General features: G+C 46.0%; 2 protein-coding genes across 2 annotated transcripts; both read left to right on the forward strand.

Annotated features, from left to right (window-relative positions):
- Positions 1-19,749: 19,749 nt before the first annotated feature.
- On the forward strand, positions 19,750-21,963 carry LOC145107145 (uncharacterized). The gene is made up of 2 exons (XM_079044005.1): positions 19,750-20,167; positions 20,723-21,963. The coding sequence occupies exons 1-2, from the start codon at positions 19,750-19,752 to the stop codon at positions 21,961-21,963; spliced, it is 1,659 nt and encodes a 552-aa protein (XP_078900131.1).
- Positions 21,964-23,629: 1,666 nt separating this feature from the next.
- Positions 23,630-24,925, forward strand: LOC145107146 (uncharacterized). The gene is made up of 3 exons (XM_079044006.1): positions 23,630-24,193; positions 24,317-24,490; positions 24,596-24,925. The coding sequence occupies exons 1-3, from the start codon at positions 23,630-23,632 to the stop codon at positions 24,923-24,925; spliced, it is 1,068 nt and encodes a 355-aa protein (XP_078900132.1).
- The last annotated feature ends 1,224 nt before the right edge of the window (positions 24,926-26,149 follow it).

A 26,149-nucleotide genomic window follows, 5' to 3' on the forward strand; every position in this document is an offset into this window, starting at 1 on the left:
TAGAGGATGAATTGTAATATGGTTCTTAAGACGATCATAAAACATGATACAAAAGTACTCTCCCTTCTTCTTAGATTGGAGAAACTTTTATATTTTATTCTTCTCATTCGTTCTGCCATTCATTGAAACTTTTCAATGATTCAGAATTACACTTAATCTTGTAAGCATAATCATATTTACTAGACTTTTAGTAAATCATGACGAATAATCTTATTTGTTATTTATGGCGGACTTAACCAGTGCACATCATTGGGAACTCGATCTCCTAGTCCTTCACTTAACTCTTTGTCAATGAATTAGCCTTTAAAATTTCTAAGTACCAAGATTTTCATACATCACATGATTCAAATCATATGACTCCAAGCTTCTGTCTAATTGAAACTTGGGCGATGTGAATCTTTCCTTACTTATAAAATCACGACGCTACCATTAATAACATAACTAAGAATCACATCCACTTAATATTGCTTATAATAGAAACACACAGACATCAATTTTCATAATTGCAATTGAAAGGAAATATAAATAAGATAAAATCAAATTTTATTTTATTACAGAAAAAATATATATCCTTACAATGCAAACGAAAACTATGCTATTACGTATTCCTAAGCAATCTATCATAACTCTAACCAGCAGCTCAAAAATCCGATCATTGAATCCAGGCGATCGTAATCCATTTCTTCGCGATCAGACTCTGCTCGCTCCTTCCTTTAAGCTTCCTTCCTTTTCTTCGATCCTTCAAAACATGAAAATGTAATCTTATCACATCATGTATTAAGAATCTCCAAATAGGAACTTAATGGAGTTAGATAGTGGATTTTACCTGAAGCAGAGTCATACATCTTGACTCTCCCATCTCTTAGATCTCTCAGGTAGTCAAGCCAGCTTCGTAACCAATGCCCCTTCTTTTGGCAGTAGAAACATATGGACTTTCTGGAATGGCACAAGGGACTATCTCAGACTCAGCCTTTCTCTTGCGTAGGGAAAACTTTTCTGGACTTCCAATGTTACCATTGCCCATAGAGTGTTGGGATATTGATTTACCAGACAAATTTGCTGACCAGTGCGCCAAATCATTTCTGATTCAGCAACAATAAGCAAATAAGTCAAATCAATAAGGGTCATGTCGTGGTCCATCATATAGTACTCTCTAACGAACTTACCATATGATTCGGGAAGTGACTGAAGAACCAAGTCAACTGTAACATCCCATAAGAAAATACTGTGAAAACACATCATCTCATAAAACAATGTGTCATCTGATGAACAAGTTCTGTCCTTGACTCGCCGAGTTGATGAACAACTCGTCGAGTTCATCTTCATCCTTAAGAAGATTGCCTTGGACTCGCCGAGTCTGTTCTAGCACTCGTCGAGTCCCATGAACTCCAGGTCTAAAATCACGTCCAATACATTGGGTAACTCTTCCTGTCCGATTACAACCCTTCTAACACTCAACTGGGTTCCTTTGACTCTCAACAGATATGGGGCTCAAAGCCTCGGACTCGTCGAGTCCAATAACGGACTCGCCGAGTCAGTCATGTCCACACTCTAAATCCTTGAATTCTGATGTACAACCTTTGATCAAAAGATAGATCCAAGCTTCTATAATCGATCTAGCACGTAAAGTTACAAACTTTACGTGCTTGCATGGGACTTTGAGCTCAAAAAGACATAAAACAAGCTCTTAAGATGCATGAGGCCTTTCATGGGTGCAAAAGCAGCCCCCAACTGACTTGTGACTCCTTTAATGACGTGATTCCGATGCTCTAACCCCCAACCATGTTTGCAATCATGGTTGGCCATCAAAATTGGCTTATAAAAGCCCTAAATCTCCCCAAAAAGGGATCTAACAAATGAAAGAGCAAGGTTACAGCTTTTTACCTTCAATGAACTGTAGAAGGTGCACAAACTCGGGTTCCCTTGGTGTTTACTTGCTTCCTCAAGCCTTTCTCCTTCCTTCTTAAGACCACAAGCACCAAAATCCACCAACAAGGCTTAGATTGCTTCAATAACGGCTAGGGTTTCAATGAGAGGTGTTCTGGGAGCATAAGGGACGTTGTGGCCGACATAACATTGTTTAAATAGGGTGCAAACCCTCGGATTAGGGTTTTTGTCCAGTCAGAGTCTACTCGTCGAGTCCGGGACCCGACTCGACGAGTCCATCACTTAAATCCCGCGCCTCATCCCGCTTTTACTCGGCGAGTTGGTCCTTCAACTCGCCGAGTCCAAGGCCAAAAATGCAAAAATACTTAAATAAAAATACATACCAAGAACCAGGTGCTACATCAACAACCAACTTCCTTTAAACATCGACACCCAACAATCCCAATCTATCAATATGTAACCTTTTATCCAAGACATGAGCACATATAGACTTTCTATTTTCGTGTCTTTTGCCAATAGGGCTTGAGTTACCTTGAACTTTTCAAGTCTTCGAACACGTGGGTCAGGGAGAATTATTGGAGGAGGTGGAGGAAATGAAGCATGATTTCCATTTCCACAATATAATCGTGGAACATCATCTTCACGTGGAAAACTTTTTCCAACGGATTTAGGAAGACCATAGGTTTCAGACTTTGACATCTATGAAACGAGAAAAAATTCAAGTTTAGTAGATTGAGTCCTTAATAAAACACCCAAATGAGATATTAAGGCTAGGATCCAACACAATATCCTACAAATTAGAAGAGGGATGTCGTAATCCAACTCGCAGAACATTTGAAGGTAGGTAAATGACGATTTATCAATTTCCACAATGAAAAACGAAAAGAATGTTAAGTTTTAAATGAATTGAAACTCCTAGATCTTTTGAGATTCATTGAACTTTTCAATGTCATGTTTAATCTCGATTATGCCCTTCATTTGTGACTGGGATGCCGAGGATCACAAATAAGGTGTGAATAACCATGCGAATGTACGTGGTTCCCTCAATGTTACAGTCACCTAATCGACGTGCCGGTTAACCACACACGCTCCATCGATCTATGACAAACATCGAGTCACCCTTCGCTACCAATGCCAAACCCAACTTAGTGTGCCGGTTAACCACACACGCTCCACTAATTGTCTCGACAAGGGTACAAAGTGTAATTCCATGGAATTGCATCGATTTCACTTTTTTCTAAAATAACTAAGATTTGGGAATTTAGTAAACATTTAGTTACTTTAACATTCATTATACTTTTAATGAGGAAAGGGTTTGCCCTATCCTACCCGTTCAGCTAACGACCCTCCACCAATCAAGTAAGCGGTGGGTGAGAGTGGACACCCATTAAACGGTCATTTTATAGGTCATAACCTTATACCCCCTTTATAGATCGGCTTCGTGAATGGGGCTTACTAACGGTAAGACTAGCAGTTTAAGTTATACATATATATAATATTAGACTTTTAATGTTATATATAGTATAAGGGTGTATTTTACACTTTTAAAATACTAGGTGGTTTAATTTTATGAATTACACTTTTAATTAAATTAAATATAAACCCTATCATAATGGATTTACTAACTCTCTTTTAATTATACCTTTAATTAACTTAATAAAACCATAAGGGTGTAATTTGAACTTTTCAAAACTAGGGTTTTAGAATTTAAAATTTCAAAAAAAAAATAAACTTTTAATCAAAAATTTAAATTCCAAAACTTGAGGGCAAGTTTTGAAACATTTCAAAAACATTAGGGTTTATAATTTAAATATTTCCATATTAACCTTTTAATCAAAAATTTAAATTCCAAAACTTGAGGACAAATTTTGAAACCTTTCAAAATATTAGGGTTTAACTATTTAAATTTCAAAACTAAAACTTTTAAAGTTTAAATTTAAACTATAAAACCTAAGGGGTGTAAATTGAAACTTTTCAAACTTACTAGGTCAAATATTTGACTAATAATAATTCTATATTATCCATATTTAACCAAATCCATCAATTTTGATAAGGATAATCATTCCAAAATTAAAAATTCGGATTTTGGCAAGAAAAACGAGTTTTGGCAATTATCCTCAACAAAATCTGGCAGAAAATACGAAAATCCTGGCACCAGAGCCCTGGACTCGTCGAGTCCACAATGGAACTCGTCGACTAGGACCTACTCGTCGAGTCCATTCATGGACTCGGCGAGTCTGCCAGTCAGAAGCAAATAAAACTTCGATTTTCAAGCAAGCAATGAACAAGTAAGCATCAAATACATCAAACAAACAACATAGGCTCTGATACCACTGATGGGTTTTGAGCACTACAACATTCCTATGGTGTACATGCAAACCCTAAAACTTTGGATGTAGTTTGTCTAATGAACATGCAATAATCATCCAAAGCCATAAACCCTAGATCTAGCATGTGATAATCGATATTAACATAAGAATGGGGTTTAGATCTTACCTTTGATTGTTATATAGCAATAACAATCTCAATTCCTTCTTGTAATTGGATTCTGAAACCTTAGTGTCACAAGTGTCACACCTCTAATGGAGTCACAAACACCATAAGCAATAAGGACGAAGAAGGAGGAGAGAGAAGACACCAAAAACGTCTAGAAACCCTAAGGAATCAGTTAGCAACGTTTTTGGTGCCCTAGGGGTCCTTACATATGTGAGGCTATTAGGGTTTTGAACTAGTAAACCATAATCTGACTGCTTAGGCCTTAAGCAGCCCATGGACTCCTCCTTTAGAGGCCTTGGACGAATTCTAATGGGTTTCCCCATAGATTTCGTCCACTCCATCCTCTATGGAGTCCATTAGCCCAATATCCAACTATCACACAATTGACAGTTCTAGTCCCCTTTATTTAATTAATGTCTTTTAGCTACAAAACTAATTCTAATTAATTCTTGACTATTATTAATTCTGATAGTAACTTTACTCATAAATAAAATTCCTTTATTCAGTCATCAAATGTCAATTACATTTTATCTATTACAAGTTTCTAAATAATTATCTAATCACTAAAACTAATATCGTCCTTCAGACTAATGCTTCTCGCATGCTGTAAGTGCTTAACTCTGCTCAGACCCTTTGTGAGGGGATATGTTGGGTTCTCCTCTGACGATACCCTCTTTACTACGAGGAGTCCCTTTTCTACCCGATGTCTGATGAAGTGGTATTTTCTTTCGATGTGCCTGGATCTCCCATGATCCCTCGGTTCCTTGGTTAAGGCAACCGCTCTTTCGTTATCGCAGAAAATATCCATAGGCTCCTTTATGGCTGATACAACTCCAAGGTCTCCGATGAAGTTCTTCAACCATATCGCCTCCTTTGATGCTTCACTCGCTGCTATATACTCTGATTCACACGTTGAATCAGCTACAGTCTCCTTCTTGGAACTTTTCCAAGCCACCGCTCCTCCATTTAGGGTAAATACCCAGCCCGACTGAGAGCGGAAGTTATCTCTATCGGTCTGAAAATCGGCGTCACTGTACCCTGTCACTCTCAAATCTTCATTTCCACCAAGTAAAAGGACCCAGTCCTTCGTCCTTCGCAGATACTTAAGAATGTTCTTTATTGCTATCCAGTGAGCTCTACCAGAGTTCCCTTGATATCAGTTGACCATGCTCAAAGCAAAAGCCACATCAGGGCGAGTACACATCATAGCGTACATGATTGAGCCAACGGAGGAAGCATATGGTACTCGAATCATCTCCTCTATCTCAGCATCGGTACTCGGACTTTGAGTCCCACTCAACTTGATATTTCTTTGGATTGGTAACTCCCCTTTCTTGGAATTTTCCATGCAAAAATGTTTCAACACTTTATCCAAGTAAGTACTTTGACTAAGTCCTATTAGCCTCTTACTCCTATTTCTCTATATCCTTATCCCTATAATATAGGCAGCCTCTCTGAGGTCCTTCATAGCGAAACACTTCCCAAGCTAGGACTCAACCTCCTGCAATGTTGGGACATCGTTTCCTATGAGTAGTATGTCATACACATACAATACCAAGAAGCTAACTATACTCCCACTAGCTTTAACATATACGCAGGACTCATCCTCGCTTCTCAAAAAACCAAACTCTTGGACTTTCTCATAAAAACAAAGATTCCATCTGCGAGATGCTTGTTTCAATCCATAGATGGATTTCTCAAGCTTGCATACTCTATTCGGGTACTTTGTATCCACAAAACCCTCTGGCTGATTCATGTAAATATCCTCAGCCAACTTTCCATTAAGGAAAGCGGTTTTTGACGTCCATATGCCATATTTCATAATCATGAAATGCAGCTATGGCCAACATAACCCTTATAGACTTGATCTTAGCCACTGGTGAGAAGGTCTCATCATAATGAACCCCAGGGGTTTGAGTAAAGCCCTTCGCAACCTATCGTTCCTTGAACGTATGCACTTTCCCATCCATGTTGATCTTCTTCTTGAAGATCCACTTGCACCCGACCATCTTACGACCTGGCACATTGTCAACCAAGTTCCAAACTTGATTGCCATACATGGACTGAATCTCGCTTTCCATCGCCTCTTTCCACTTTGCAAACTCCAGGCATGCCATGGCTTCCTTGTAGTTGTTAGGTCCATCCATATTTATTAGTGTACTATCACTAATAAATGTATCACCTTCAGTTGTTATATGGAAACTGATGATGCGCCCCTTAGAGCGGACGAGAAGCAGGCGAGCCTCGACAAAGCGTCTCCGACGGGGAGTCGACTCAGCGACCCCGGACTCCCGCGAGGCGACCGCATAGAAGGCTCGCCCTCGCCAGAATATTTTCTTTTAGCCACAGCCCAGAGACAACGGCTCCAAGCGACAAAGCGTCCAGACATAGCACAATCTCCTGGACCAATCATTGGGCTGAACACGAATGTGGAGCAGGACTCCCCAATAAGAGCTACGGATCCTGTCGGGACTGCAGTACCGGTCCCTAGTACGGACCGAGGAAGATCTCGACTATAAAAGGACCTCACCTTGGTCCTGGTAAGGCAAGTCATTCCTTCTCCAGTCTTAGACTTCTACTATAACCCTCAGCATACCAACTTGACCATCAGAGCGTCTTTCCGGGACCTCCTCCTGGAAAATGGTTGACGAGTTTCTTTCTTGTGTGACCTCTCAGGCTCAAGGAGCGACGAATCCCTCACACGAAAAGTGGTTCGGAGCCAGGTCGCATCATTTGGTGCCATCCGTTTGTGTGACAACAGATACGCAAACCCTTTACTCTTTGTCCCCTAGTGCAACCAACCATGGCGGAAAAAGCAACCGGAGAACCATCGGAGCCGCCACACAGTCTGATACATCCAATGGGACCCCTGGAGGCAGTTGACACCCTAGTCGTCTCACTCCCCGGAGAACAACCATCATTCCTCGAAGCACCATCGTCATCAGGGGACCCGTCACCAAACCTTGAAACCATACCAGCTCCCGCGGCCCACCGCCACACATTGCAACGGGTACGCCACGAGATTCACCCTTAACTCCTATCACCACCATTACACATGCTACCTTACCCCAAAACCAGCCGATATTTACCACGCCGTTTCCATTCTTCAACACCGTTACCCCTCATGGCACCCAAATAACACCCGTCACACCCCCCACAAATAACCTATACAGACACGACACCATGTTTAATACGAGCACTGCATCACAACCACGAAACCACCAGTTACTAACATCAGGCACCACACCAACGATGCCATATTCGTTTTACCAGAAAACACCCATAGCCCAACAACCGATACCCATGGCCCAACAGCAAACACCCATAGCCCAACAGTCGATATCTATGGCCCAACAGCAAACACCCACAGCCCAACAGCAAACACCTATAGCCCAACAGCAAAAACCCATAGTCCAACAACCAATACCCTGGGCCCAACAACAGACGCCCTTAATCCAGCAACAAATCTCTTTGACATATAATCTCCCAACCCTGAACTAGCCACTTAACCAGTACGGCTTACCGATACCAGATCTTAGTGCCTACAACAACATGCTCGTACAACCTTTCTTGGCAATGCAACAACCAGGATACTATTTCAACCAGAAAATCCCAACTCAAGATTGCTCGTCATGAAGCGTTCTGTCGCCGTTCGTCAAAGAACTCTTGGAATCTGAAATCCCCAACACTGCTAAACTACCCCACCTTAAGACGTATGACGGAACTCCCGACCAGATAGCCATATCGACACGTATGAGTGGACCATGACGTCTCTCAAGTTAGATGAGAGATTATGGTGTACGTACTTCCCCACTACCTTGGACGATAACGCAGGAACATGGTTCAAAACGCTACGAACGGGCAACTTTAACAACTTCAGCTAGTTGAAATACATGTTCCTAACGAACTTCATGAAACTCCAGAAGTACAAAGGCAATTGCCACTCAATCATTGGGTGCAAACAAAGGGAAGGAGAGTCAGTCAAGGACTACTTCACCAGATTCACTAAGGCTACGTAAAATGTCCCAGGTCACGATGAAGGGCTAATCGCAGGCGCATTTACCTGGGGACTGTTGTCGGGATCGTTATCCCAAAAACTCATGGGCAAACAACCCAAAACAAGGGCCGAACTAAAAGAACGAGTGGAGCGCTACCTACACCAAGAAGAAGGTGAAGCGTCAAAGCAGGCGTACCTCAATGCCATGACAACTTCTGCTGGGAGGCGTAATAACTACCCTACAATCCCCCTCGACCCCCGGGGAAGTAACAGATTCATGAGTCGAGACAGGCGACCGCCAAGCCGTTTTCGACCTTTCTCAAGGGACGACAGGCGGGGTAGGCGGATAGAAGTATACACGGTCGATGAGAAGCCAGCAGCAAAAGGCACTAAAACGCGGTACTGCGAGTACCACAAGAGTCGAACACATGACACAGTCAATTGCGCGGTGCTAAAAAGGGAAATCGAAGAAAAACAACTGAAAGGCAATGTGGTAGAAATCGCCAAAAGTCTACGAGCCAAGTTCGACGCATACAACCCAAAAGATGCTCCCAGAAAAATGGAGCATAAACTGGAGATTCTAATAATCCACCACAAAAGGGGGAGGGCGAAGCGTATGGAGGACACGCGAGACATCACAAAGGCAATGTAGGGGCTGACATTCTCCATGCGCGACCCACACCCAACCGGGTGGAATGGGAACGACCCCCTGGTCATTCAGGGATCAATCAAGAATACAGTCATCCATCGGGTATACATCGACACCGGAAGCTCAACAGACCTCATCTATGAGCACTGTTGCAGACTGTTTCCAAGCGCGTGGAAAGAAGGCTTAAGGCCAGCCACCGACCAGCTCACGGGATTCACCGGGCACAGCCTATGGCCGCTAGGTACGTCCACTTACCATTAACACTAGTCAGTCAGGACAAAACTAGACAACGGACTGCCCTAATTGACTTCGTAGTCATACGACACCCCTCAGAACACAACATCATATTGGGGCGCCCAACCCTATTAAGATTCGGAGCAGTATCATCGACGGTCCACTGGATAGTCAAATTCAGCACAAGTCAGGGACCGAGCGTAGTTCTGGCCACACCACCTAAGGAACTCAAATGTTACGAAATCATGCAACCAAGAAACATCTCAGCAGAGACCAAAAGGCCAAAACCAGATCTGTCGGACGGGGGAGAAGTGGTCAACAGGGAGCACCCAGACCAACGGGTGACCGTAGGGACGGCCATCCCTGCAAAAACAAGAGAAGCACTGGTCCTACTACTACTACAAAGGTACAAACATGTGTTTTCATGGACCCCCGCTGACATGGTAGGGGTCGATCGAGGAATTATAGAACACAGGCTGATGATAAAGCCAGGAACCAAGGAGATGAAACAAAAGAAGCGGGTCCAGGGAGGGGATCGAAACAAGGCAATCAACATGGAAGTGGAAAAGCTAACCAGCGCATGAATTCTCAGAGAAGCAATTTTCCCCACATGGATCGCCAACCCAGTAATGGTGAGGAAAAGTGACGGTAGCTGGCGCATGTGCATTGACTACTCCGACCTGAACAAAGCGTGTCCCAAAGACTGTTTCCCGCTACCAGAAATAGACCAAAAGTTAGAGTCTTTGCAAGGTTTCCAATGGAAGTGCTTCCTAGATGAATACAAAGGATACCACAAGATACTTATGAATACAAACGATGAAGACAAAACGGCTTTCTACACGGATCATGGCACTTTCTGTTATACAAAAATGTCGTTTGGACTAAAAAATGCAGGGGCAACCTATCAGCAGCTCGTGGATTCCCTTTTCATCAACCAAATTGGTCGGAACATTGAAGTCTATGTCGATGATATGGTCATAAAAAGCCAGGACGAGAACATGCTGCTACGAGATGTAGAAGAAACGTTACAGACTCTGGAAAAGGATAGTATGAAATTAAACCCCGCGAAGTGCACTTTCGGAGTCGAGGAGGGTCAATTTTTGGGATACTATGTGATGAAGGAAGGGATCCAGCCAAGCCCAATCAAGGTAAATGAGCTAGAGGAAACACCTTCACCCTGCACGCTAAGGGATGCACAAGCCTTGAATGGAAAGCTGATCGCACTCAGTCGGTTCATCTCCAAGTCGGCTGAAAAAGCCATGCCACTGTTCAACACGCTGAAAGGGTGTATAGAGAAAAACAACTTTAAATGGACCACAGAAGCCGAATTGGCACTGCAAGAGATAAAGAAAGTACTCCACGCACTCGCCACTCTGGCCCGCCCGATACCCGGAGAGGTATTGCAAGTGTACCTGTCCACATCAAAAGATGCAATTTCGTCGGTGCTAACGGTCGACAGACAGGGACGCCAACTACCGGTTTATTTTGTGAGTCGGGCACTACAAGGACCAGAGATGAACTACCCGGTCATCAAAAAACTGGTGCTCGCCTTAGTCTATGCAGTACGGAGACTCCGTCGGTACTTCCAGGCCCACCAAATAGAGGTATTGAGAAATTGCCCGATCAAACAAATTTTCCTGAAGCCAGAGATGTCAGGACGACTTGCAAAATGGGCCATGGAGCTAGGAGAGCACGACATCACCTACCACCCTAGAGCAAGCATCAAAGGGCAAGCCCTAGCGGATTTCCTGCTCGAAGTCCCAGGAGAACTCCAGCAGGAAGCAACCAAGGCAGACAATCAAGTGCGCTCGAAGAAAGAGGACAGCCAAAGGTGGACTCTTTACACAGATAGGGCCTCCAGCAAAGAAGGATGAGGTGCAGGGCTGATCCTAACTAGCCCAACGGGAGAAGAACTCACATATGCCATACGCTTCGATTTTCACACGTCCAACAACGAGGCAGAATATGAAGCCCTCTTGGCCGGCCTCAGATTAGCGGTAACAATGGGGGCGGAGAGAGTCACAGCCCTGACCGACTCGCGCTTGGCGGCTAACCAGGTGACATGGGAGTTCGAAACAAAAGCCAAGCGAATGGAGAAATATGTCAAAGCAGTACAGCAAATTACGAGTACCCTAAAGAGCTTTGAGATAAAAAAAATATCGAGGGGAAGTAATAAGAGAGCAGATGCCCTCAGCAAACTGGCGTCAACATGCTTCGGATATCTCTCAAAGGAAGTATTGGTGGAAGTACTGAAAGAAAGGAGCATCGACGAACGGCATGTCAATTCCCTGTCAATAGCACAACCCAACTGGATGACGCCCATCATAGACTACCTACAGCATGGCATACTTCCTGACGACCACGCGGAGGCTCGGAAGACAAGGATACGAGCCCCACAGTACGCAATGATAAAAGGGACGTTGTACAGGAAGGGCCATACGGCTCCGTGGCTCAAGTGCATAGATGGCGCAACAGGAAATTTGTCCCTAAAGGAAGCCCATGCAGGGTCGGCAGGAGCTCACGAGGGAGAAAGAGTGCTCACAGGCAAGGTATTACGCATGGGCCTCTATTTGCCAGATATACACCAGGACGCGTTCGAGCTAACACGGACCTGCATGCAGTGCCAGACTTTCTCACCAACGCAAGAAGTCCCGCCATCGAAGTTAACAAGCATAGTTAGCCCCTGGCCTTTCTACCAATGGGGAATCGATATATTCGGTCCTTTCCCAAAAGAACCCAGGAAAGTAAAATTCTTAATTATGGTGGTCGACTACTTTACGAAGTGGATAGAAGCAGAGCCAATGGCATGCATCAATGGGAAACAAGTAATCAAGTTTGCATGGAAAAGCATCGTGACAAGATTTGGGATACCAAGGGTCCTAATCAGCGATAATGGCCTGCAGTTTGCTGAAAACCCCTTTATGGATTGGTGCAAAGAAAAGGGAATAGAGCAAAGGTTCACATCTGTGGCGCACCCACAGGCCAACGGGCAAACAGAGGTGTCTAATAGAACACTGGTACAAGGGATCAAAAAACGGTTGGGCAAAGCAAAAGGCAACTGAGTAGATGAACTGCCAGAGGTTCTCTGGTCATATCGAACCACACCACGAACCAGCACGAAAGAGACACCATTTTGCCTAGCTTATGGAACCGAAGCGATGCTACCGACAGAAATAATGGTAGGATCAATACGCACGGAATATTGCAGGGAACAGGAAAACAGCGAAGGCCTAAGGGAAAACTTGGATCTCTTGGTAGAACGACGCAAACGCTCAAGCATACGCCAAGCCGCATATAAGAAGGCAGTGGAAAGATACTACAATCAGCGAGTAAGAAACAAGGCGTTCCGAGTAGGAGACTATGTTTTACGAAAAAACGAAGTCAGCCACGCCCAACCCCGGGGGAAGTTAAGTCAAACCTGGGAAGGACCATACAAGGTAATTGAGGCGCACCGCAACCGCTCCTACTCCATTGAAAATCGGAGGGGAGGCAGATACCCAAGACATGGAATGCAAGGAACTTAAGGAAGTTCCACGTCTAAGCAATGACAGAACCCTATACAGAAGGGAAGTCGAAGGCACACAATCTCCAAGCAAAGTTGTAAAACCCTAAGCAGTAGGGAAAATGCGGAAAACATCTCAGGGCCGGACTAATCACCCGGACCAATAGATGGACTCTCAAAGAAGTCCAATAGGAAATTATTGTATGAAATTACCATGTATCAGAAATACATAAATAAAAGAGCATGCATTATCTTTAGCACGTAATGCAGTGAGCACATCTAATATTCTAGCAAATATAGCATAAAGGATACTCAGTGAATCCAAGATACAACATACATAAACATAGAAAATATAATATAGAAGAAGGCCTAACAAGTGATCAACCTACATAGAAGGTTCGATACAGTTGATAAAAAGCATAACAGTTCAGCAATTAAAGATAGACCATTGTCTGCTTACACACAAAAGCCTTAGCTAAGAACATCAAAAAAAGGCCTCAGAGGCCATAAAATGACTAAAAGACAACAACACAAAAGCTTCAACAAGATTTTTTCACACCCCAGAAGGGTAGCTCTAGACAGCTTCCCCGCCATCCCCACCAGCACCACCACCGCCACTCCCGCCAGCACCATCGCCGCTACTCCAACCAATACCATCGCTGTCATCCCCACCAGCACCATCACCGCCATCGCCACCAGTACCTGCACCCAACTCACCCACACTTTCCTCACCATCATCAAAAGTACACAATGCTCTCACCCCATCAACGTCCAAATCACCTAATCCAAGCAAACCAGCGAAATCCATAGTTGCGAAGGCTACTAAAGCATCATCCAAGGATGAAGAATAACTGGACCGTGAGTCGCTAGCCGAAGGGTCGTACGTCCCGACATCAACCTGGGCTTTCAAATTCTCCCAACCCGACACCTCGCCAGCGAGAAAAGCAGCATGTCGAATGCGACTAGTACCACCAGTGAACTCAGGGTGCTCAAGGAGTTTGTCCATCACGCGTACAAGGCCCACCTGGAGGAGCCAACTACGATCCGCCTTCAACACCTCTACCTCCCGCTCGCGGTCGACAACATCTCGCACCAAGCTCTCGTTTTGAATCATCAAACCTTCATTTGTCTAGGTCAAAGACTCCATTTGACCCTCCAAAACACCACGAACATCCTCCAACACCGAATTCCCTGAAACCAAAGACCTGTTCTCATCCTCCAGCCGAACAACCATAGAACTTAAATCCGCCACCCTACTCCTCAAGCTAGCTTCACTCTCGACCACAGAAGAGTGCACACGTTCCAAATCGTCAAACCGTTGCACACGACGGGACCCGGCAGCTAAGTATGTCATAGCCTGCGCAGCGGCGTATGCAAGGTTGTGGGCCAAGACGGCATTGCTCATGGAATCCATGTCGTCCAGGGTGGCTGGAGGGAGAGCATGGCGGGTAAAATCTAAAGCAGCGGAGCGCACAGACAACCGATAATCGGGTCGCAAACTCCATCCCGGGATAAACACAGGAACAACGGGGGCAGACCCCTGAAACAACCGCTCCGAACTACTCCTTGGAGACGGAGGATTAACACCAACACTCACAGGAATCGGAACAAGGGGCTGATGAGACACCCCTCTCAATACCCTCAGACTGTTGAACATTATCATCGGGTATCACCAACACATCCCCTGGATCAGAGGAAGGAGAAGATAACAAGCGCATAAGACCGCGACGCTGCATTACCCGCCGTCCAATGGGTCCTGAACTACCCTCGGGCGCTGGTCCGCTCATCAACTGCACGGCCTTCCTTTTTCCGGAAATCCGGCGGGCGCCGGTCACTATCCCAACCTTACTATCCACCACGTCATCAGCAGCCAACCCAGTAGGACCAGGAGATGCAGTCGCAGGAGTAACAACAGTGTGCGAACCAGGGTGGCTCTCCGATGCGGTCGAACTACCTACAGGCTGAGGAGATATCGGGATAACAGCAGACAAGCGGCGGGGGGGGGGGGGGGAGAAGGAGAAAGGAAGAAGGAGAAAGAAAGAAGAAAGGTGAGAACAACTCACCCTTTGAGATGGTGTAGAACACAGGCATCTCCCCCCGGGACCGCCAATTAGGGCTCATTCCGACACCAGCAAGAATCACCTCCGACATCACATCAACATCCACCTGAAGAGAACGCAGGAGATCAATAGTTGCCTGGTTATGAGGAAACAGCTTGGAAATAGTGTCCGAAGGCATCGTCTCCTGGGGATGCTCGCCTCCGAGCAACTCCCGGTTAACCCACAGCCACCGGTCTTGCCAATTCTTGGGAGGCTTACTGTCAATAACAAGATTATGCCCCCCCCCCCCGACGGGCGGAGAAAGTATACTTGTCATTGGTGGCAGCAAACCGGAGGAAATACTTGAAGACGAAATAATCAGGCATAATGCCGTTAGCAAGGCATATCATTTCGAAAGCCACCACCTTGTGAACAGCGCCGGGAGTCAGCATCTGCACGCTACACCCACAACGGCGAAGTATCTCCTCCTGAAATACGGTCAATGGAATACGAAGACCAGCGTCAAAAGTCTTCAGGTAAACACCTACCTTCCCAGGAGGAGGTCGAGTAATCACAGAGCCAGGGACAGGAAATTCCACCCCGTCTGCCGGAGTGAGACCATACGCCTCTTGAAGTGTGACGAACTCAGAAGAACTAAGGGTTGAACCTTGAGCGATAACCTTGGCGGAAAGAGGAGGCTGAAAAGGCAGAAGGGGAAATGAAAGAGGAAACCGTTGGAATAGAAATAAAAGGAAAAAAAGGCGGGGTCTGCGAAAATCTCTGACACATGACGTAACCACCGCACGCACGTCGAAATATCACATCACCGGAAATGAAGCGACAGCTGAGTGACACAACGACACGTGTACCAATAGTTAAGTCCAGAACATCATAGCTACGTAGTATATGATATGACTACTGGACTGGGGGACTTGATGACGCGCCCCTTAGAGCGGGCCCGAAGCAGGCGAGCCTCGACAAAGCGTCTCCGACGGGGAGCCGACTCAGCGACCCCGGACTCCCGCAAGGCGACCGCACAGAAGGCTCGCCCTCGCCAGAATATTGTCTTTTAGCCACAGCCCAGAGACAACGGCTCCAGGGGACAAAGCGACCAGACAGAGCACAATCGCCTGGACCATTCGCTGGGCTGAACACGAATGTGGAGCAGGACTCCCCAATAAGAGCGGCGGATCCTGTCGGGACTGTAGTACCGGTCCCTAGTACGGACCGAGGAAGATCTCCACTATAAAAGGACCTCACCTTGGTCCCGGTAAGGCAAGTCATTCCTTCTCCAGTCTTAGACTTCCACTATAACCCTCAGCATACTAACTTGACCGTCGGAGCGTCTTTCCGGGACCTCCTTCCGGAAAACGGCTGACGAGTTTCTTCCTTGTGTGACCTCTCAGGCTTAAGGAGCGACGAATCCCTCTCACGACAAGTAGTTCGGAGCCAGGTCGCATCAAAAACCATATAATACGGGCGGAACACTAACTCTACTGGAATGTCTAAGAGGTAAGGACTCGTCAATTGGTTCAACAGGAGTTTCCTCCTCGGGTTGAGTGCTAGTGTTTGAGGTTCCTTCATCACTTGATTCTTGAATCTCTTCAAGGTCAATTTGCCTCCCACTGTCCTCTTGGCATATGAGTTCTCTCTCTCAGAAAAACCCTCTCCTCGCAACGAAGACAACATTGTCACTCGGTCTATAGAAGAAATATCCTAATGACTTCTGCGGGTAGCCGATGAAAACACATCGCTCACTATGAGGTTCCAGCTTGTTGTGAGTCTCTCGTCTTACGAAAGCTTCCCAACCCCAAACCTTGATATGTGCCAACGAGGGAACCTTCCCTGTCCACATCTCGTGAGGTGTTTTGGCAACCTTCTTAGTTGGGACTAAATTAAGGATATGGGTGGCAGTCTCTAAGGCATACCCCCCAAATGAGATAGGTAACGAAGCTTGACTCATCATGGAACGAACCATGTCCAACAAGGTTCGATTGCGCCTCTCAGCCACACCATTCAGCTACGGTATCCTAGGTGGAGTCAATTGTGAAACAATTCCACATTCCTTAAGATAGTCGTGGAACTCGATACTAAGATACTTGTTGATATATGGTCCACTAGCATGGCCTAGACTGCTCTATCGTGCCAGCCTGTCCTGGCGCGCTCCTTCCAGCCCTGCCTGGCGTTCCCTCGCCAGGGTTGCCTGGGGCGCGCCCGCCAGCCCCGCCCGGCGCCTCCGGGCGGCCTTGCCCAGCTCCTTGCTAGCTGGGCCTGAACCGGGCTGGCCCAAGGCCTGACCCAATTCCCCTTGACCTAATTGTCCACTATAAATAGAATAGTGCCTCCTCCATGAAGGAGGACCCTTTCCCTGGGAGACTCTTTCCCCATGGCTCAACCGCCACACTATACTCCGGTCGGGTGGCTCAACCGCCACCCGCCGCCGTCAGCGACCATACACCACCACTAGCACCAATATGGCTCTCTCCAGCTATGGAGGACCATCTTAGATCTTCTAGCTGATCTAACTTGATCGTCGGAGTCCGCTCCCAGGGCAAAGTCCCTGGGACAGCTCTAACGACTTTGCTCTATGATGTCCAGATCTCCGTCGTAGCAGAAGACCAGAAGACTCGTCGGAGGTCGTTGTCGCATCATTTGGCGCCATACCGGACTTGAACGAGTAGCTATCATCTCCTTCTTGTCTAGATCTGCTTAGATCTGTTGTTTCAGCTAAGATTTTCCTCAGATCTGATCATTTCTAGCACCATTTGGTTCAGATCCATTTGGCTTCTACCAAGATCTGTTTAGATCGACTTGGTTCTTGCCAAGATCTTTTCAGATCGACTTGGCTCTTGCCAAGATCTTTTCAGATCTGTTTAACCATCGTTTAGATCTCTTGATCTGTTCACTTTTTTCGTTCAGATCTTTAGATCTGCTGAGTCGTTTGCTCAGATCGTTATATCTACTTCGTTTTTGCTTAGATATCTAAATATGTTGTTTTAGTTTATTTGAGCAATTCTCAAGTTAAAAGATTTTATCAGATCCATCTTTTGGTTTATATTTTGATGGATTATTCAGAAAGTTTGGGGGAAAATAGATTTTTATGAGTTTTTCCCCATCTTTGTTCATATTTTCGTATTTTATTCAGCAAGTTGAAGAACAAACAATATTTTACAAGTCTTTACCTTTTTGCTTGCTCATTTTCAAGAAAATCGGTTTTTGGTTCCTGATTTCTCATGTACAACTTCATTCAAGTTGTTTATTTAGTGCTTACTCTAGAAGCTTAGAGATGGAAAACAAAAGATTTTCAGATCTGTTGAGCAAGCTGAAGAGTAAAGAAGGTTTAGTGAGAAAAAACATTGTTAGATCCGTTTTTGTTTATATTTTGGGGGTTTTTCTCAGTAAGTTGAGAAGAAAAGAAGTTCTCTATGAGTTTTACCCCATCATTTTCTCAGATCTTCTCCGTTTTTTCCAAGATATGTCCAAATTTGCTTCACAAATCTTTTAGAGCTGTAAATCCATTTCATTTTTAGTTCAGATCTACAGATCTACACGGTTTTCTTCACTCAAACACTCCCTAAGCTCACAAAAACCTTCTTAGATCCGCTTTTTGTTTATATTTTGAGGGTTTTTTGAGCAATTTCAGAAGAAAAGAAACTTTTATGAGTTTTTACCTCATTTTTTGTTACAGAAAAACGATTTGTTTTGATTTTCTGTAAAGAATTTCAATTCTTGAAACATTTATTTGTACATACAACTGTATGGCTTATACATTTTACAACACATTAAAAAAAAGAGTGAGAATGAGAAGAAGTTTTGATGGGTCTTAACCCACTTTCAGTTCATATATTTTCAGAAAATCGCACTTAGTTTATGATTTTCTGTAGACATATTTACTAAAGATGTTTAAAAGTTTGAAAAAAGAAATAACTTATTTATGAACCTTCTCAGTAATTATTTATGAGTACTAGTGTGTTTAAGTTGAGTATGAATTTTTACCATCTATTTCAATTCACATTATAAAAAATTCATTTCAGTAATGATTTATGAATACAAGTGTGTTTAAGTTGTAAACACAGTTGTGTTACTTGTACTTTTCAAAACCTATCAGATGGCATTTTTACCTCAAGATGTACCTTATCCTTTCCATGGTTTACTACTTAGTAAAAAAAGGGGGAGGAGTAGAACTGACCAAAACGCCAAATCCACAAGTCTAGTAAAAAGGAAATTACAATTTACAGTTAATAGCAAGTCTAGTATAAAGATTACAAGAATGGTCAATATATTTTTTCACCCGACAACGGTACAAAATAGAAAGAAGATGGGACCCATATGCATATGGTACCTGATGACGTGCCTTAGACGGCACGACAGAATCGCGCCTAGCCAAAACGCTGAGCGTTCCATCCGGGCTAAGCCCAGCGGGCTCAGCGCCCGCCAGCGCCTCTGGGGACAGGATGCCCAGGCGAAGGGCTCGCGCCCGCTGGAGGACGCTCCCAGCTCCAAGACAAAAGAGACAATCAGGGGACAAACAGTGGATCAGACCATTACCACCAGAGCCAATAAGAGCGCCCTGACGGTTGAGGATGCACGACCCTCCAATCAGCGCCTCTGATCTTGTCTCCCTAAAAAAGCGATCCTGTCTAGTACGGACTGGGCAGGAGCGCTAGGTATAAAAGGATGCACCCTCAGACCCACGAGGTAAGCTCTTCTCTCCCAAAGAAGACACCCAAAAACCCTAGATATCTCCTAACTTGACCGTCGGAGCGTTCTTCCAGGAGCACCCTCCCGGAAAGCGGCTGACGGCTTCTCTTTCTTGTGATCTTGCAGGGATAACGAGCAACCTGATCCACTGGTGTTTATCCAGGAGCAGACGAGGTCACATCATTTGGCGCCATCCGTTTGTGAGACGAAGAACACAAACTAAAAGCAAAAGACTGAAGAATCAATGGCGTCCGACGGCAGCGATGGACGCGACGGCTCTCAGGCCAGTCCCATACGCTCCATGGCAACGTTGGACGAAACACTGCCGCCCACGGCGGCCAACAGAGCAACCCTAGGTGAGGGAAGTTCTACGATAGCCACCAACACCGCCTCGCAACCGGCAACTCACCAACCGAGAACAACTCCGGAGGGGCCACTCTTGACCACATCCCTTCAGATGCCGCCATTCTTTGTACCACCAACGCAGCAACCACCATCGGTCCACCCAGCGATGCTACCACCAGGCCAAGTTTTCAACAGTCAATCGTCGTTTACGGTGACACCGTTCAACCAAGCGACGGGTGGATTAGGCCCAATGCTTTCCCTACCCCCACTGGCGCAGACTATGGTGGCTCATACGCCACCTATCTACTCGATGGCAGGCACGTGGTCCGGACCAACCATTGCCTCCAACCATAACCTCTAGCAGGCCTCGACAATCAGCCCCTTAACACCAATACACCCCTTCTCCTCTGCCTATCCTCTCCAATTGACATTCCAACAACACTCCTTTTACGGACCAAGTCCAGACTATCATGCATCGTCGTCATGCGGTTTAACCCTCCAACACCAGTCACAAGGCACATCAGTCGTGCCAACCCAAGACCGCCTTTCCCACAGCGTTACATCCCCGTTTGTCAAACAGTTGCTAGACTACGAAATACCGAACACGGCCAAACTACCAACGCTCAAAACCTATAATGGCACTACCGACCCGGACAGCCATATCGACACATATGAGTGGACAATGACGTCTCTGAAACTTGACGAGAGGTTTTGGTGCACATATTTCCCGAAGACTCTCAATGGAAATGCAGGCACATGGTTCAAGACGTTACGTCCAAGCATCATCTCCAATTTCGCTCAACTTAAATATTTATTCCTCACCAACTTCATGCAGCTATGAAAGTACAAAGGAGATTCTCATTCCATAATAGGCTGTAAGCAAAAGGAGGGTGAAACCGTGCGAGAATATTTCACCAGGTTCATAAACGCCACGTTAGATGTGCCGGGACACGACGAGGGGCTCATAGCTGGCGCTTTCACATGGGGCCTTTTACCAGGTCCCTTGTCACAAAAGCTTATGGGTAAGAAACCCCAAACAAGGGTCGAGTTAAAGGAGAGGGTAGAACGATATCTCAGGCAGGAAGAAGGCGAGGCAGCGAAACAGGCATACCTAAATGCTATGACGACCAAACAACATCACCCAAGCCACACGAACTTTCGAGGAGGAAGTAGGCACTTTGGCCAGGCAAGGAGGCCTCAGGCGAGGTTTCGGCCATTCGATAGAAACGACAGACGGAGTCGTCGACCAGAGATATATGCAGTATCAGAAAAACAACAGCCAGCCAAGTCACCCAAGAGCCGGTATTGCGAGTACCACAAAAGCAAGACACACGATACGACCAGTTGTTCGGTACTCAAGAAAGAAATGGAGGAAAAGCAGCTCAAAGGAGTCTTGGTGGAAATAGCACGAAGCTTGCGCGCCAAGTTTGACGCCGAAAACGCCAAGAACGCGCCTCGAGAAGGAGTTCAACCCAAGGAAATATTCATGATACGTAGTAAAAGAAGTAGGGAGGCACAGTCGACGAACCATTGGATCCCCGGGCCCCCGGCGCGGACGCTCACGTTTTCTGCGCAAGACCCTCGTCCCGAGGTGTGGAGAGGTGATAACCCATTGGTAATCCAGGCCTCCATCAAAGATGTGATCATACACCGAGTGTATATCGACACAGGGAGTTTGGCAGACATAATCTATGAGCACTGTTTTCGGCTTCTCCCAGATCGATGGAAAGACAACCTGAGACCCACGGCGGGGCGGCTGGTCGGATTCACCGGCCACAGCCTGTGGCTGCTGGCCACGATTCACCTCCCCCTGACAATCACCAGCCACGATAAGCAACGAAAGAAGACGGTCCTGATCGACTTCGTGGTCATCCGACATTCGGCAGAACACAACATCATCTTAGGTAGACCGGTCCTCCTAAAACTAGGAGCGCTCCCGTCGAATTTGCATGGAATCTTGAAATTTGACACTCCGGCAGGTCCAGCCACAGTACTCGCCACCTCTCCCAGAGAATTACAGTGCTTTACGGTAATAAAGCCAGCAGAGATGACTAAAGAAACAAAGAAGCCACGACGAGACCCGGCGAAAGGAAAGGAAGTAATCAACGAATAATACCCTGATCAGCCGATCAGCATTGGTCATAACCTCCCAGGTCACGTGAGGGAGGCAGTAGTCGATCTACTCAAACGGTACAAACACATATTTGCATGGACTCCCACAGACATGGTGGGGTAGATAGGAAGGTTATTGAGCATAAACTGGCGATCAAGCCAGGGACAAAGGAAGTGAAGCAGAAGAAAAGGGTCCAAGGAGGGGACCGCAACAGGGCAATTAATGCAGAGGTGGCTAAGCTGGCGGAGGCCGGAATAGTAAGGGAAGAAGTTTTCCCAACTTGGATCGCTAATCCAGTTATGGTGCGCAAGCAGGACGGGTAATGGCTTATGTGTATTGACTTCTCATACTTGAACAAAGCGTGTCCCAAGGACTGCTATCCCCTCCCGGAGATCGACCAGAAAGTGGAATCGCTGCAAGGGTTCAAACTGAAGTGTTTCCTGGATGCATATAAGGGATATCACCAGATTCTGATGAGCGAGCAGGACGAAGAGAAAACGACTTTCTACACGGATCATGTCACCTTTTGTTACACCAAGATGCCTTTCGGTTTGAAGAACGCGGGAGCCACATACCAGCGCCTGGTCGACTCGATCTTCGCTGAGCAAATTGGGAGGAATATCGAGGTGTATGTCGACGATATGGTGATTAAGAGCTCCCATGAAAACAAAATGTTGCAGGACATCGAGGAGACTTTTCGCACACTAGAAAGAGTCAAAATGAAATTGAACCCATCTAAGTGCACATTCGGGGTAGAAGGACAGTTCTTAGGATACTATGTTACCAAGCAGGGCATCCAACCTAGCCCAATTAAAGTAGACGAGTTTATGGAGACACCACCCCCAGGCACTCGCAGGGACGCACAGGGTTTGAATGGGAAGCTCACGGCCCTGAGTAGATTCATCTTGAAATCCGCTGACAAGGCCATGCCACTATTCCATACACTGAAAGGTTGTATCGAAAAGAACAACTTTCAATGGACAGCCGCGGCGGAAGAAGCGCTCCAGAAGATTAAGGAAGCACTACACAAGCTACCTACACTGGCCAGCCCCGTCCCGGGGGAAACACTGCAAATGTACCTCTCGACCTCAAACGAGGCGATATCCTTGGTGTTGACCGTAGAAAGGGAAGGAGAGCAGAAGCCGATATATTTCGTGAGTAGGGCATTACAGGGTCCTGAACTCAATTACCCTACCCTGGAAAAGCTGGTCCTGACACTCGTTTACACGGCGCGACGTTTGAGGCGCTACTTCCAGGCGCACCAAATAGAGGTGCTAACAAATTGCCCCATCAAACAGATATTGCTCAAGCCAGAAACATCGGGTCGGCTAGCAAAGTGGGCGATCGAGCTGGGGGAACATGACATAAGCTATCGTCCAAGGACGAGCATTAAGGGACAAGCACTGGCTGATTTCTTGCTCGAAATTCCAGACGAAGGAAACTTAGCCAAGGAAAGAATCTGGGCAGTCAGGAGGTCCCAACCAACGACCATTCATGGACGCTATACACCGATGGGGCGTCCAGCAGGGAAGGCTCGGGTGCAGGCTTAATCTTGACTAGCCCAGAGGGAGAGGAAGTGACCTACGCTCTTCGGTTCGACTTCCACACCTCGAATAACGAGGCAGAGTACGAAGCCTTGCTCGCGGGGTTGCGCTTAGCCAAGAAAATGGGGGTGAAGGCTGTGACAGCCCTGACAGATTCGAGGTTAGCCGCGAACCAAATTAACGGAAGTTTTGAGGCAAGAGATAAGAGAATGGAGAGGTATGTGAGAATGGTGAGACAACTGATCCAGTCCTTCAGACAATTCACGATCAAGCAAATACCTCGGAGCGAGAATAAAAGGGCAGACGCTTTGAGCAAGTTGGCATCCACATGTTTCGATCATCTATCGAAGAAGGTTTTGGTAGAAGTACTCAGGGAAAGAAGTACAAATGAGCAGCAGGTGAATACCTTGACAACTACCGGGCCCACATGGATGACACCATTTATGGAATATTTGCAAAGGGGAGTGTTACCAAACGACCACTGTGAAGCCAGGAAGATACGAATAAAGGCGCCCTCATATGCATTGATAAACGGGGAGCTGTATCGAAAAGTGTTCACGGCACCGTGGTTGAAATGTGTAGATCGGGCTAGAGGGATGGAGGCGCACGCAGGTCAGGCGGGCGCACACGAAGGAGCCAGAGTTTTAACGGGTAAAGTGCTCCGAATGGGAATATATTGGCCCACTGTACACCAAGACGCGCTGGGGGTGACTAGGAAGTGTGGGGAATGCCAGTCTTACGCTCCACTCCAAGCAAACCCGCCAGTACCACTGCAAAAAATATCCAGCCCATGGCCATTCTACCAATAGGGCATAGACATTGTAGGCCCGTTCCCGGAGGCACCGGGAAAGCTAAAGTACATGGTGGTGACGGTTGACTACTTCACAAAGTGGATTGAAGCAGAACCGCTAGCGTGCATATCAGGAAGACACATGATAAAGTTCGTATGGAAAAATATTATGACAAGGTTTGGAACACCTAAGGTGCTCGTCAGTGACAATGGCCTACAATTTGCTGAAAATCCTTTCAGAGAATGGTGCGCCGATAAAGGGATAAATCAGCGGTTCACATCAGTGGCGCACTAACAGGCTAATGGACAAACAGAAGTGTCCAATCGAACCATTGTGAATGGCATCAAGAAACGGTTGGGTAAGGCAAAGGGGAATTGGTCAGAGGAGTTACCAGCAGTACTCTGGTCGTACAGAACCACTCCACGAACAAGCATGCGGGAGACCCCGTTCAGCCTAACATACGGGACGGAGGCTGTACTTCCATTAGAGATAATTGTTGGCACGTTGAGAGCGGTCAATACGGACGAAGAAAGCAATGCCCAAGATCTAAGATTGAATCTGGATGTCCTCGAAGAGAGACGCGAGAAGTCAGAGATACGCCAAGCTGCATACAAGCGCGTAACATAAACATATTACAATCAGAGGGTGAAGGAGAAAGCATTCAGAGTAGGCGAGTATGTGCTGAGAAGGAATGAGGCAAGTCGAACCCAACCTCAAGGCAAGCTGGGCCTAGTATGGGAGGGCCCGTATAAGATCATAGAAGCGAATAGGAACAGCGTGTATGTATTGGAAACAGTGGAAGGGAGGCGGATACCAAGAACATGGAACGCCAGAAATTTGAAGAAGTTTTTCTTTTAAGGGCAAAATGGCAAATAGCCCTAGTTGTCCACCGTCATACTTAGCATACCACATTTTTAGGTACTTAGTGTACTTGATTTCATGCTCAGAGACATGATTCTCATACTTAGTGTATTGGAGCCCACAACTAATATAATCGAATGATTGATATGCTAAATTTTAATACTCAGTGTATTAAATCTTGAAGTGATTAAATACTTAAAACATTGAATTTTATTGTTGGGCGCTTAGAGAACCCAGCCTTGACACTTAGTGTGTCAATACTAATGTGGGAAAAATAAAATGCTTAGTGCATCAAAATACCATTAGAAGAAAGCAATGCTTAGAGCATGCAAATGGACACCCAGTACACCAAGCGTTTTTACATACAATCAAAAGAGTAAATTTTTAGAAAAACCCATACATCACGTGTCCAGATCGAAACAACACAAAAGAAAGGAAACTAAAACAACCATAGAAAATATTTTCACGCCCCAGGAGGGGTAGCACACGATGCCGGAGCATCTTTGTTTTCATCACCATTGTGTTCATCGCCAACAACCATTCCCACCACCACATTCTCACTGCCCACCCCCAATGTCACGGTCGCCATCATCCTCAATACCCAGCCCACCCTGACCAGCATCACCTTCGATCACCTGCATAATTTCATCGCCTCGAACAGAAGGTACCCTCAGGGGTACCTTCTGAACCAGAGAAAGAACACAACTCCCGGAGGCCCCCAATATCCAAATCTCCCAAGCCCAATAAAGATGCATGATCCATACTTGCAAACGATAACATAGCATCATTCACATTAACCACCGGACCAGTGAAAGGAAGACGAGCACCAGCATCATCAGACCCAGCTCCAGCGATCACCTTCTGAACGGATTCAACCCCAGCCACAAAAGCAGCGTGTCGAATGAGACTTATAGCATTCGTGAAATCCGAATGCTCAATCAACTTATCCACAATGCGAACGACACCCACACGCACTAACCAATCCAAATC

This window comes from Lactuca virosa, chromosome 4 (genome assembly GCF_052849685.1).
Source record: "Lactuca virosa cultivar CGN04683 chromosome 4, Lactuca_virosa_CGN04683_v6, whole genome shotgun sequence".
Taxonomy (NCBI): domain Eukaryota; kingdom Viridiplantae; phylum Streptophyta; class Magnoliopsida; order Asterales; family Asteraceae; genus Lactuca; species Lactuca virosa.

Excerpts from the sequence above, each read along its gene's own strand:
- LOC145107145 (XM_079044005.1), top strand. The coding sequence starts at position 19,750 with ATGGCGTCCGACGGCAGCGATGGACGCGACGGCTCTCAGGCCAGTCCC. Across the intron at positions 20,168-20,722 it reads ACCTATCTACTCGATGGCAG|GCTGTAAGCAAAAGGAGGGT; the intron begins GCACGTGGTCCG and ends ATTCCATAATAG.
- LOC145107146 (XM_079044006.1), top strand. The coding sequence starts at position 23,630 with ATGGGGGTGAAGGCTGTGACAGCCCTGACAGATTCGAGGTTAGCCGCG. Across the intron at positions 24,194-24,316 it reads TGGGAATATATTGGCCCACT|GGCATAGACATTGTAGGCCC; the intron begins GTACACCAAGAC and ends TTCTACCAATAG. Across the intron at positions 24,491-24,595 it reads CAAGGTTTGGAACACCTAAG|GCTAATGGACAAACAGAAGT; the intron begins GTGCTCGTCAGT and ends GCGCACTAACAG.